Source organism: Epinephelus fuscoguttatus, linkage group LG4 (genome assembly GCF_011397635.1).
Source record: "Epinephelus fuscoguttatus linkage group LG4, E.fuscoguttatus.final_Chr_v1".
In the NCBI taxonomy this organism is placed as follows: domain Eukaryota; kingdom Metazoa; phylum Chordata; class Actinopteri; order Perciformes; family Serranidae; genus Epinephelus; species Epinephelus fuscoguttatus.
The window spans coordinates 38,437,267-38,450,502 of record NC_064755.1 but is presented as its reverse complement, the minus strand read 5'-3'; the positions used below and the strand labels follow the sequence as shown (position 1 = coordinate 38,450,502).

The 13,236-nt window shown below is 42.4% G+C and overlaps 1 protein-coding gene across 4 annotated transcripts in view; it reads left to right on the top strand.

Annotated features, from left to right (window-relative positions):
* Positions 1-1,529: 1,529 nt before the first annotated feature.
* Positions 1,530-13,236, top strand: part of LOC125887258 (receptor-type tyrosine-protein phosphatase beta-like) — a 41,747-nt gene continuing 30,040 nt past the window's right edge. Inside the window, exons 1-5 of one of the 4 annotated variants that reach the window (XM_049573941.1) lie at positions 1,530-1,712; positions 5,741-6,142; positions 10,708-11,277; positions 11,377-11,412; positions 11,590-12,836. In XM_049573941.1, the coding sequence (XP_049429898.1) occupies positions 1,661-1,712; positions 5,741-6,142; positions 10,708-11,277; positions 11,377-11,412; positions 11,590-12,836 (2,307 nt within the window). In that variant the 5' untranslated portion in view covers positions 1,530-1,660. Of the gene's footprint in view, positions 1,713-5,740; positions 6,143-10,707; positions 12,837-13,236 lie in introns of all 4 variants that reach the window. The other 3 variants (XM_049573942.1, XM_049573940.1, XM_049573939.1) reach the window with 3 other exon arrangements.

The following is a 13,236-nucleotide window of genomic DNA, read 5'->3' as shown; positions in this document are numbered from 1 at the left end:
AGGTAATATAAATCCATTGTGTGGACCTCAGGCTGATGTTAGAGTGAAGATCTAAAGAAACTGAACTCAAACAGTTCAACCCCCCCAAAGACTAAAGATTGTTAATAAATTACACAATAAGAACATGTGTCATTAGAAAATGTTATTTCAGTCTTTAAAATAAAAAAGACATATATACAAACAACAAAGAATAGAAAGACGTACCCTTTTTCTTTTAGATGATAGCAAAGGGTTAACATAGGCTAACATAATGGACAGGGTCAATAACATAGTTGTCTAGATTACAGGTTATGTTTCCTCACTCACTGATCATGTTAATGTTTTCATGTAAAAGTCAATTTCTCCACAAAGTTTATTTTATTATATTTAATGGTATTTTCATCACTTAGTGATTTTACACATGATGTGATAAAGAAGTACTCAACTTGTCTTATATGATATATGATATCATTTTTTTATCTGTCATCATCCAGCAGGCCAAGCAAAGCACCCCAGACGTCCCTCTCCCCAGCAAAACTTTCCAGCTCCTCCTTGGGGACCCCGAGGTGTTCCCAGGCCAGATGAGATATGTAATCTGGGTCTGCCCGGAGGCCTCCTACCAGTGGGACATGCCTGGAACACCTCTAACAGGAGGCGCCCAGGAGGATCCTGATCAGATGCCCGAACCACCTCAACTGATCCCTTTTGACATGGACGGGCGGCGGCTCTACTCTGAGCTCCCTCCGGATGTCCGAGCTCCTCACCCTATCTTTAAGGCTGAGCCCAGCCACCCCACGGAAGAAACTCATTTCAGCCACTTGTACCTGCAATCTCATTCTTTCAGTCACTACCCAGAGCTCATGACCATAGGTGAGGGTTGGGACGTAGATGGACCAGTAAATCAAAAGTTGCCTTCCAGCTCAGCTCCCTCTTCACCATGATGGTCCGATGCAGCGCCGGCATCACTGCAGACGCCTGGCTATTTTTTTATATTACAAACATTTTGAATTTTTAGCTGCTGCCCCAGCAAGAGGTTAACTTTAATGTGACTTTCCTTAGGGATATCTTGGCCTTAGTAATCTCCAGACTTTGTGGAATATGTACAGAATAATGGACAGGAAAAAAGTTTGCGATATTTTTGTATTTATTGTCACTTATTCTGGCACTCCTGACATTCTAAACATTTCCTTGTTTCTCTAGCGATCTGCTGAAAATATGACCCAGAAAACAAACTGCCATGTTTTTACCGCTCTGTCTGTTCTGAATGTGAAATAATTCTACATATTAAATTATTGTTGTCAGACTTTATGCAGATGATTAGACCTTAAACAGGAAATCATTAGATCTGTGTTGAATGTTGTTAAAGCTTAATAAAAACAACACATGAGCTCTTTGTGTATTGTTGTTGTTGTTGTTGTTGTTGTTGTTGTCTAAAGTTAGATAACTGATAGTGTTTGTGGGAGCTTTCCCTGCTGGGTGTTTTCTTCTTCTGCAGGTTTATTAGAACAACTGCACATGTGGGATGCACTCTGGTATTTCCGACGACTTGTTCACCACCAAACCTCCACAGCAGTTGAATAGAAGGAAGCGCTGCTCGCTGACTTTTTCCTCCTCACAAAGACGCACTTCCCTTCAGCTCTTCTATTCTGCTCATCTGAAGCTGGAGGACGCACGAAGAAACATGGACGCCCTGATTCTGCTTTTATTCATTCTCCTGAGATCCAGCTGCTTGTGTGAGTACTGCACTGATATTGTGTTGGTGGTGGTGGTCTGGTGTCAGAGTCAGGATCAGGATAGATAAAGAACTCTTTGACACTCTAACATGTACTGCATAGGATGTGATCTGTGTGACTGACTATGAACGTCCTCAAACTTCTTTCATGAAGGTTTTTGAATTCAGATTCTGTCAGAAGCTCCAGGTTAGTTATACACTGTATACTAATACTTTGTTGTGGTCTTACTGGGTACACAACAAGAAGTCCAGGAAACAAATTAAACCTTTGAAGGAGCAAAAACTAAAAGACTCTGTAAGTTCTTAAAATACGCAGAACATATTGAAGAAGTCCAAACAGCAGCCAGCAGCCAAAAGATGTTTCATTAAAAGGCATCCACAAAATGTTAAAACCATAATAAGACTAATAATAAGAATAAGAGAATAAGAATAATAAAAATATACCATTTTACAAACTTTTTATATTATTAATAAATCATAATATAGTACTTCAGTATTGAGTCTTTTACTGCATCTTTAGTAATAATATACAGTAATAATCTAACACTGTATCCGGAAAAAAACGTATTAAAAACTCAGTTCAGGGTCATTTCTAAAGTGTTGCTATTTATTTATTGTTCTTATTCTTGTACACACGCTACCCAACAAATGTTTTATTGATACCCTGTATAAACTAAATAATCACACAGTATTATTGTTATTAATAATGATAATAATGCCTGTGTTTTCTGAATGTGAACATGAAATCAAAACTGACAATATTAATAATATATATATATGAATTAACTAAATGAGGGTTTTATTGAAAGAAGTACTTTTACATCATTTCCTCGCTTACTCTAGTAAAAGTTATCACACCAAAGTGTGTAAGTACTCTGTTACAAGTTAAAGTTCTATATAATTATCTATATTAGAATTAAAATATACTTGAAGTACTAAAAGTACCCATTATGCATGATAATATATCATAATATTGGATTATTATTATAGATGCATTAATGTGTGTATCAGTTCAATTAATTTTAATGACTTTATAAACTGCTGGTTGGTTTCATCTATAATAATACACCATCACTTATTATTGATTATTAAATGTGGAAAATGGAGATGATAAGTAATATACAATATTTAGTGATAATAATAATATTGCTGTGTTCACATGAATGCCTGACTATGACTGGAAAAATGGTGAACTTGTCCTTTAAGTTGTGATAAATAATAATAAATGTGATAAATAAAATCATAACAATCATAATCATAACCATGTCCCCTTCTTTCAAGATTAGGAATAAATTAGATGACGCTAACAGCTGCTAACAGCTATCAACCATAACACGTATGTGCTGTGATGACTGCTAACAAAAGAACCTTCAGCTCCACAGAGAAATGAAAGTCACACGTTGAGCTGTTTTTGTTTGCAACTGGACGTGACATGAAACCTGCTAACTGTGCTCCAACATATTTCTGTTTGTTGAAAGTGTTGAAACATGACTGTGTAGAAGATTAATTATTATTATTGGCCTATAGTCACTATTAAATGTCTGCTGAACTTGAACCGGTTTTATCAGGAAAGTTTTGTGACGTTGAAGATGACATGAAGAGGATTTCACACAATGTGCATGAATGAGTTTTGATGCAATACTTGCATATAAGTCACTACAGTGGACCCTGGTGCATGACGCCACACCTCGTCACCCACTGGCCAGGTGTTGTTAGTGCCATACAAATCTTTCAAAACCAAAATGGCCGACAGAACGCAAGAAATGTTGTGTAACTCAGGAATATCTTGACAACCGTCAACAAAAGGAGGCCCTTGCAGGTAAATAGAATTGGGTAATATTAAGTAAATTCTAAGGAGTAACACAGGAGTAAAAAGTTTCAAGTGATTGATTTTATGTTGAGAGAAAATTACAATTAATCATCTGTCCACTAAACTGGCTGAACTTCAACTACAGTTAATACTATTATTGTTGAGTGAGGGAGGGAAGGACAGAAGGGAGGAGTAGAGAGAGAGAGGGGAGAGGCTGAGGAGTCAGGAGCAAGGTTGAACAGTATCAGAGTATGTTAAAATGTCATGTGAACACACTTGTATAACATCATTAAAATGTATTTAAAAGTTTCACTTAAAATATCCATGTATTCATGGGTTTAGGTTTCTTCAGTTAAACTCGAGTGCATGCTGTCCATCTGAGTGGACATAAGGAAAACTCCTTGAAAAATGCATGTTTATCATAATTTAACTTCCTTTTTTTTTAATGCCTAAAGAGGAATAAAAACACTTAGGAAAAATTTTTTTGACTGAGGTCATCATAATTCTTGCATGAAAGGGTAAATCTGACATTTTCTGCCACTGTTACTCCACAGTGCTGATCTGTAATACAAACAGATAAGTCAGCATTTTAATTCATTCATTTATGAGTTTTTTGTTGTTAATAAAAACATCTGACTGCTTGTTTTAATGCTGATTTTAATGTGACAGAGCTTGTGATAAACATCCATCAGAGTGATGAGAGTCTCACCTGGGGTCTCATTTGTAAAACAGTGTGTAGGATCCACACTAAAAATGTGCTTACAGAGAAAAACAAAAATGGCATGTACCAATGAATATTTGTCAGTTTCTACAATCAGGCTTCCACCTCACCATCTGTGTCATCAATTTCCCATCTCCAAAATGTTTGTAAACATGGGTCAGAGTTTCTCCCATCAAGTCTGTTTTTATAGATCACATCTTTTGTGTGGGAAGTGACGTACAGTGAAGCAGTCAATTGGCAATTCTTTGCTCTCAGGCTCCTCCAACAGATCATTTTTATCTGAAATCTATAAAAAGTAACACACGCAGGTCAAAATGAAAATCTAAGTTGCAAAAATGAAATAGCACAGAAGTTAAAATATGGGAATAAAATATAATATATATAAAACAAGATAGACATTACAACAAACAAACATATTTTCCCTTTAGGCCTGTACTACGAAGCCAGTCCAACTTACCCAGGATATCTTCTTGTTATCTGGTTTGACTAACCCTAACACTGGCCGTGGATAACTGGCTGAGTCAACTCTGGGTTTTCCTATCCAGCCACAAGCACCTTCATGTGAACGAGGCGGGGGTGTTAATTATGAGTGACTAAGAACCTAACCCTGTGATAGTCTGGCGACCTGTCCAGGGTGTACCCTGCCTCTCGCCTAATGTCAGCTGGGATAGGCTCCAGCACCCCACGACCCCCAGTGGGATATGTGGTTATGGAAAAAAATGAATCACCAGAACCACGAATGAAGTACTTCATATCATATGAGATGAAATGGGACCAGAAGTGTTTCGGACTGTGAGTCAGTGAAATGTCAGTGGCATGAGCTTTAAACAATAATCTTACAACGGAAAATGTAGAAATATTGTAAATACTATCCAAAAATTCACCATCAGCCGTGACTTAACTTACATGTAGGTATGACTGAGCTAAAAGTGACATCAGTATAGAGAGGTTTTTGCTATTTCAATCAGTAGAGACTTGTTTTTATGGTAAAAGAATATTTATTAACATGTGAACGTATGAATAAGAATGTGGAAAGTCTTCGGCGATTAGACCCTGTAGAGATGGTTTGATTTAATGAGGGTGATGAATCCATAGTCGAATAGGGAACCTATACATCTAGACAGAAACTTTTGATGCCATCCGATATGATAGAGGTGAATTAAGTCAGTGTGCGTTCCTAAAGATGATCCATCCATCATCCTGATCACTCTGAATGATCCAAAGACGTCACCAGCAGATGTGACTTGTTGTACAACTGCTTTCTGCTGAAGAACTTTTCCAGTTCTTCGGCAGAAATTAGATGTACAACAAGTAGCTGCTCCTCAAACAAAAATCCAATCACCTCTTCTGTGTTTAGGTGGAGGCCAAAGTCCGAAAGTATCATCTGAAACATTAAAGCAAAACTGTCTGCACGTCTTAAAGTAGTTACACTGACACTTTGTTATTATTATTATGAAATGATCTTTTGATGAACTGATATGAACTCGTCTCTCCTCAGCTGGTTTCCTCATCGTGCTGACCCCAAAGAGGTTGTGTCTCTTCACCCGAAATCACGTCGTCTTCCTGGGACACTGTGATGCCACTAACCCCAGCCAGCAGTGGGCGTGGCTGAGCGGAGCCAGGCTGCTTCACACTCAGTCCTCCCGGTGTCTCTGGGCCGACCCCAGCTCCCAGCTGCCGCACCATGCCCGCCTTGCTAAACTGAGCGACTGCAGCACAGCGCCGGCGTGGAGGTGCTACAACACCACCAGAGCATTTGGATTGGCTGACACTCACATGTACCTGAGGAAAATGGGATCACGCGTCACGATTGGAGAAAACCTGCAGGCTTCAAAGTGGAGGAAGTATGAAGTTGACTCAGGAGGGAATGAGCTGATGACGTCTTTATGTCCCCAAACAGGTGAGAGGAACCACGACACACCTGTCCTTAACTTTAACTCAACACCAGGGTGAGGTCACAGGTGTTGCACCTGTAGCCACACCCAGTGTGATGTCACAAATGATCATTGATTTTGGACACAATTGTCCCCCTGTCCTCTACCATTGAAACTGGCCTGCATTCCATTTTGTAAGAGAGTTAGTTAGTCGGTCACAGGTAGGTCGAGTGTGGCTCGACGAGGCTGACTGCTAGTGCTAGCATCAGAGGCTGTGCTAGCTCGGACCTACAGGTTCTGCTAAATGCTTGCCGTTGAGGTGATATTTCAGGCTTGAAGTACTCCGATGGTACGAAAATTCCTGACTGCAGAATTTGCAGAGAACAGTGCTCCTATCAACAGTTCCATCTGGACGTTTTTTAAATGTTTCATCCATGTGGCCAAGCAGCATCATCTCAGCTGCCACGGAACGCGATTAATCAACGTTAATTTCCTTAACACGTTACTTTTTTGTGATTAATTAATTGAAATTAACGCATCCATTTGACTGCCATACTTTTTATGCAGAACCAAACAATGGCAGCAGTAGTGCTTTCTAAACAATAACAATGGCAAAACAGGTCAATAAAAATGAGTTATTGTCCCTGTTATATGGCGGCTAATCTCGTCCTCCGCTTTGAGGGTAAGGAGCTCCTGGACCTCGTTGTTTTCCCAGTTTGTTGACATTTTTGGTTTCTAATCTTCTTCTTTGAGTTAGCTGCTAACTGCTGCCAGCTCAAGACAGTCACACTCTGAAGTTGTCGAAATCTAACGCTTGGGTGGTGACTTGCAGCATCAGATACTGACGAAAAAAGCCGTCCTTTAACATCGACACGATACACAGCGGTCGCTGTTGTAGTTTGATAGTGCTTGGCGGTGTCAGGGGGGATATGCACAGTGACATGAAGGAAAGTTAAGGCAGTGACAGTCCGAGTCGGGCGGGTGGGAGGAGTGGAGGATGGGTCCAACAAACACCAACTTTCACCCAGGAGAGTGGTGTTCTCATCCTGTAAGATTAAAAAGCCAGACCCTGTTCTTTTTTCCTAAAACTAACCACATGTGTTAGTTGTTGGAGGAAAAAAAATACTTCAATTCGCAGTGTTGTACTGATGTAGTGCTTTTATTTTGAAAGAGACTGTATGTAAATGTTAAATTTCCTGAGACAATGCATGTAACAGGCAGAACTTGAGCTGGTGTCCCAGGACTTCAGCAACCAATGCATCCAGGGTACCTTGTACATCGTATGTAGACGTGGGAGGTCTATGACCAAACATCGAAATGTTACGAGGTCAAAGTGAGAATGTGTTGGCCAGCTGTTTTGTAAATCACCTGGCAGTTTGCTGCACACATTATCCGTCATCAACACTTCAGACCGGTCCCGTCCATGGCCCCATCCTGCTAGCCGTCCATTTTACACAGGCGTTAATTTGGCACTGTCACTACCTCTACTTGGCTTGAAAGTGCACAACTCTGTCCTCCCATCCTGCGACTGTACCTTTTACACAGAATGGTGAGGCGGAATAATGGTGTGATATTCCCGCCTTGAAAAGGCAGTGTAAAAGAGGTTGTAAACTGTAGTGATGTCTTGTAGACAGCGAGTCACTCAACATCCTTACCTCTAATTATGTGTAACTGTCAACTCATTCTTGAGAGTTGAAATCTTAAGTGAGGTCGCTTTTAATCTCTGACTTTGTCCCCGTTGAAATGTCCACTTTAAGTGAGAGTGGGGTCTTCTCAGCTGGGCTCTTGGTAGTACTCTGGTCCAAGGAGGCACTGGGTCTTGTGTTGGCAAGTTCGTTGCCATTTGTGTACTTCCACGGAGCTATTTCACACTAATTTAAAATCATGAATGACAAGTCATGAATTACAGAGACCAGACTGAAACTGTTTGTTTCTGCTGTAGAGTTTGTCATTTTAACACGAAAGTCGACAGGGACTGGCTCGCTCTTGCTGTAAAAGATCTGAGTAGTTCTTCCACTGCTGCTGAGATGACAGAGAGTCATTAAAGTTTAAGTTTAATCCATTTTTCAATAAATCTTGTTTGGAGAGCTGAGGTTGTGACATCACTTCCTGTCAAGGTTCTGTGAAACAATGAAGTGCGTTCCTGAAGTTTACCTGGTGTGATACCTGTTAAACAGGAAGTGAGTGTGAGTCCAAGACTTCCCTCCTCACATTGTTTGTTGCTGCTGTCTGCTGGTTCACTCAGAGAAGAACAGGAAGAACGTCAGCAGCTCTGTACTTCCTGTCGGAGTCTCAGCCAAAAGGCTGACAAATAAAAAGAAGAAACTTGGTGGCACTCACATACTGAACACCTGCATACTTTTCTCATCTACATCTGCACTTTATTAGTCCTGAAATCATCAGTTGAGAATCACTCTGAAAAAAATTACTCCTAAATTCATCACAGTCAGAACATGTGTGAGCTTTGATGGTTATGATGGAGTGTATTTGGAGAGCGCTAGAGTAAGAGAAAATGAAAAGCAAAAGCCATCCTGGGCACAGAACAGAAGAAGAAGAAAGAGAAGAAGGAAATGAAATTTGCAAATTTGCACATACTGTATGCTGCTACAGTTTGTTTGTTGTTGGGGGATTTTTGGCGTGGACATTATTTCCGTAATGGATCTAAAATGCTTGTGTGTGTCATTTTAAAATGAAGCTTACCAGTGTGCACGCAGTCTGAGGCCGACAGACATTAACAGTGGGAAAATAATTTAAATATTGCTAACTGTTATTAGACAGTTGATGGTTTTATCCCCTGTAGTGAACCATAATGGGACCTGAAGTCATTTCATAAATTGGTTCACTGGTGGCGGGTGAACCATTACTAGCGGTGGTGAAAGCTGCAGGTAGTTTTGCTGATGCTAACATTACATTAGGTAGTTGGTTAACCGGTGAATCAAGGAGGTGCATCACATAGTGGCCCCAAGCCCCCTAGGTAATGCAGTTAATTTAGGGACATTATGAGTGGCCCAGAGAGCCCAAGAGCACTGGCAGCTGGTGAAAAGAAAAAGTCACAGTGCACCAAACAGTAGAAGAAGTGCTCGTACTACGTACCGCCGAGTAGCTCTGGGTGGAACAGAGAAAAGGTCACCATCGTTTTTCTTTCTTCTTGTAGGCTTTTCTGAACACAGCCAGCATCAAACACACAACTTCATATGCTATCATTTGTTTACATTGTTTATTTGTATTTGTGGATGTTGGTCCCTGGCAACCCCTTCCTGAGAGACTGCAGACTGTGATTGGTCAGGAAGCAGTGTGCAGTCTGTCTCATTTCTGAGTCAAGAATTTAGTGATGGTGACCAGGGGGTTAAATATAGACAGTGCAGGCAGTGTGATTGCACCGGGGCCCCTGGAGAGAGCAGGCATTTGCAAGTGACTCAGATTGCCACCTTGGAAATATATCTGTATTCAAAAATGAATGATAAAAACAGAGAATATTAATAATATAAAAACAATGCCATTTGCTATGTGTGTCCTCAAAAAGGCAAACGTCTGCATCATGGGTTTCTTTTTTCGGACATCAGATCTAAGTTGAGCAGATGAAGTGTAATGTGGGATTTATACTTCTGTGTCATATCGACATTGCATCTACAGCTTAGGCTCTGCGTCGACGTAGAGCCTAAGCCGTACTATGCCGTAGCCTGACATGCACCTCCCCAGAAATGTAACTACATGTCACGGCAACACAGACCACCGGTCAATTTTTGTAAGCTGAAACCATTTCCCTCAGTGGAAACAAAGCTTTTATTTACTTTTGTTTCACAGAAAAGAAACAATAAATAATGAAGACAATAAAGCCTCCACAAAATAGCATTTTAAGTCTTGTGTGATTTATCCTGACTTCATATGAGAAGAGGAAATCATTGCTCGTCGCTAGGCTAATTTATACAATGTAAAATGCCATAGGCTTGTGCTAATAACGTTAGCATGTTGTATTTGTCTGGAAAGCATGTTAAATATAAGACAGTTGTTTTGTCTGTGAACCTTATGCGTTGGAATGGAGCCGAATTTTGTAACATTACCTTTGTTAAATGTTGCTGTTGTCCCTGACTTCATATGAGATGAAGAAAAGTCCGTTAGCCACTAGGCTAATTTATACAATGTAAAAAGCCATAGACTTGTGCTAAAAACATTAGCATGTTATATTTGTGGGGAAAATGTGTCCAGATAAAGACAAGTGTTTGTCTGTGAATGCTGCAAGTTATAGTGAAGTTGATTTGTGTACTTGTGTTTGCAAAGGTCTCTATGAAGCAATGTTTAATGTGTGTTTAATGTGTGTTTTGAATCAGCTAAACTTTACAGCACTTCACAGAAACCTCCACCGCCAACCAGTGTTTTGGAGGTGTGACTGTAGAGTGACACAGACACACTGCACAAGTATAAATGCTCACAACAGCGTAGGCTACAGTGTAGGGTCTGCGTAGAGCTGACGCAAACCTTAGTGTCCTCATAGGGCTGCAGGAGGTTAAAGAGAAGTTAACTTGCTCTGTAAATATTTTTGTTTATGTTTTTATAATTGTTTCACTCACAATCTTTACTTCTTGTTTTTCAGACACTACTTCTGTCTCCACCATCTTTTATTCCTCCACACATAAACCCCTGGGACACTCCAGCACCGTCTACACCATCACAGGTCCTGCAGTGACCCTCACTAATGACCGAGTATCAGACACGGTAAAAACCCACCGCACCACCAGACAAGTCACCGCCTCACAAGCCCACGGTTCAATAACCGACAGAGCTTCAACGCACAAGAACGACATCACCAACCCTCGAACCCGGAGGTCGGTCACTACAGACTTCAGTCCTGACGTTTCGACTGCGGTCACGGAGCTGTCAGCTCTAAACGGCAGCCATGTTGTCTCCTCCAGTCCAGCTGCGTCCACCACAGACCGATCCTCACATGAATCAGAGAGCTCGCCAGATACAGTGATTCAGCTCAGGACTGAAGCAGAGACAATATCAGAACACCGAGAAGTTTCCACTGCCTCCTCCTCCTCTTCCTTTTCCACCATGTCCTCCACCTCCTCCTCCTCCTCCTCTATCGGAAAAGATCCTGAGTCAAAAACTGCAGGTGTGACTGTGGTGTCTTCCCCTTCCTCCTCCTCCTCCTCCTCCTCCTCCTTGTCTATTGGAAATGGTCCTGGGTCAAAAACTGCAGTTGTGACTCTGGTGTCTTCCCCTTCCTCCTCCTCCTCCTCCTCCTCCTCCTCCTCCTCCTTGTCTATTGGAAATGGTCCTGGGTCAAAAACTGCAGGTGTGACTGTGGTGTCTTCCCCTTCCTCCTCCTCCTCCTCCTCCTCCTCCTCCTCCTCCTTGTCTATTGGAAATGGTCCTGGGTCAAAAACTGCAGTTGTGACTGTGGTGTCTTCCCCTTCCTCCTCCTCCTCCTCCTCCTCCTCTATTGATAATGGTCCTGGGTCAAAAACTGCAGTTGTGACTCTGGTGTCTTCCCCTTCCTCCTCCTCCACCACATCCTCCTCCTCCACCACGTCCTCCTCCTCCACCATGTCCTCTTCCTCCTCCTCCTCCTCCTCCTCCTCCTCCTCCACCATGTCTTCTTCTTCTTCCTCCTCCTCCTCCTCCTCCTCCTCCTCCTCCTCCTCTATTGATAATGGTCCTGGGTCAAAAACTGCAGTTGTGACTCTGGTGTCTTTCCCTTCCTCCTCCTCCACCACGTCCTCCTCCTCCACCATGTCCTCTTCTTCTTCCTCCTCCTCCTCCTCCTCCTCCTCCTCCACCATGTCTTCTTCTTCTTCCTCCTCCTCCTCCTCCTCCTCCTCCTCCTCCACCATGTCTTCTTCTTCCTCCTCCTCCTCCTCCTCCTCCTCCTCATCCTCCTCCTCCTCCACCATGTCTTCTTCTTCCTCCTCCTCCTCCTTCTCCTCCACTATGTCTTCTTCTTCCTCCTCCTCCTCCTCCTCCTCCTCCACCATGCCCTCCTCCTCTATTAGAAATGATCCTGAGTCTGAAACTGCAGCTGTGACACTGGTGTCCTCCACAGTTTCTGGCGTCACCTCTGAGGTCACTGCTGATGTCACCACAGAGGTCACCACCACCTCCGAGGTGACCTCTGGTGCTAACGTTGGTTCATCTGCTGTTTCTGACACAACTCGTACAACTACTAACAACAACCTTTCACCTGCATCCACCAACACTACATCTCCTCCTATGACCACACCTCCTCCTACAACAATAACCCCTCCTACAACTACACCTCTTCCTACAACTGCTCGCATACCTTCAACAGCAGATAAGACCTCTACATCCATCGTGGAGACACAGCCACCATCCACCCCTCCACCTCCATCCACCATTTCCCAGACTCCGTCCACAGTCACCTCGACACTGCCAACGCTCTCTACGGTTCATACAACACTCTCAGCGAGCACCACGACGTCTCCAACAGCCGGGGCAGTGCCTCCTGGATGGCTCACCACCTCAACTCCAACAGTCCCACCTACAAGTCCAACAAACACTCCTACGACGACAACCACGCCCACTACCACACCTACAACAACAGAAAGTGCAGCCATGACAACAACCATCAAGACCACTCAACCCACAACCACAACCAGTACGACATCTGTTGCTACAACAAGAGCCAGAACAACCACAGCTGCTCCTCCTCCTCCAACTACACCTGCACCTACGACTTCAGGATCAACCACCTCTTCACCTGTGAGTGTTGCTGTTGCTTTACATTTGAAGTTGTTTGCTAAATGTTTCATTTTAAAGGTACAGATATTTAAATCAGGACCAATGTGTTTTTACACCCTGAGTGTGTGTAAGACTGTACATCAGGAACCAAGAGTTAAATCCTACAAAGCAGCATCAGGTCAGTTCACGCTGCCTCTCCTATAAAATATAAGTTCATTAAATATCTTTGCTGAGATTATTCCTCCAGATGTTTCTATTATTGGAGCCTCTTTGTGGCGCAGGATCTGAGGCCGCCTCCTGATTGGATAACTATAACAATAGTTGCGTTGTGATTGATGGAGCTCAGTTTGATGCTAAAGGTTGTCAGAGAAAGTCCGAGGCGGGCAGGAAGGAAGGCAGGGCGGGGTGCGGGTCTGCAGGG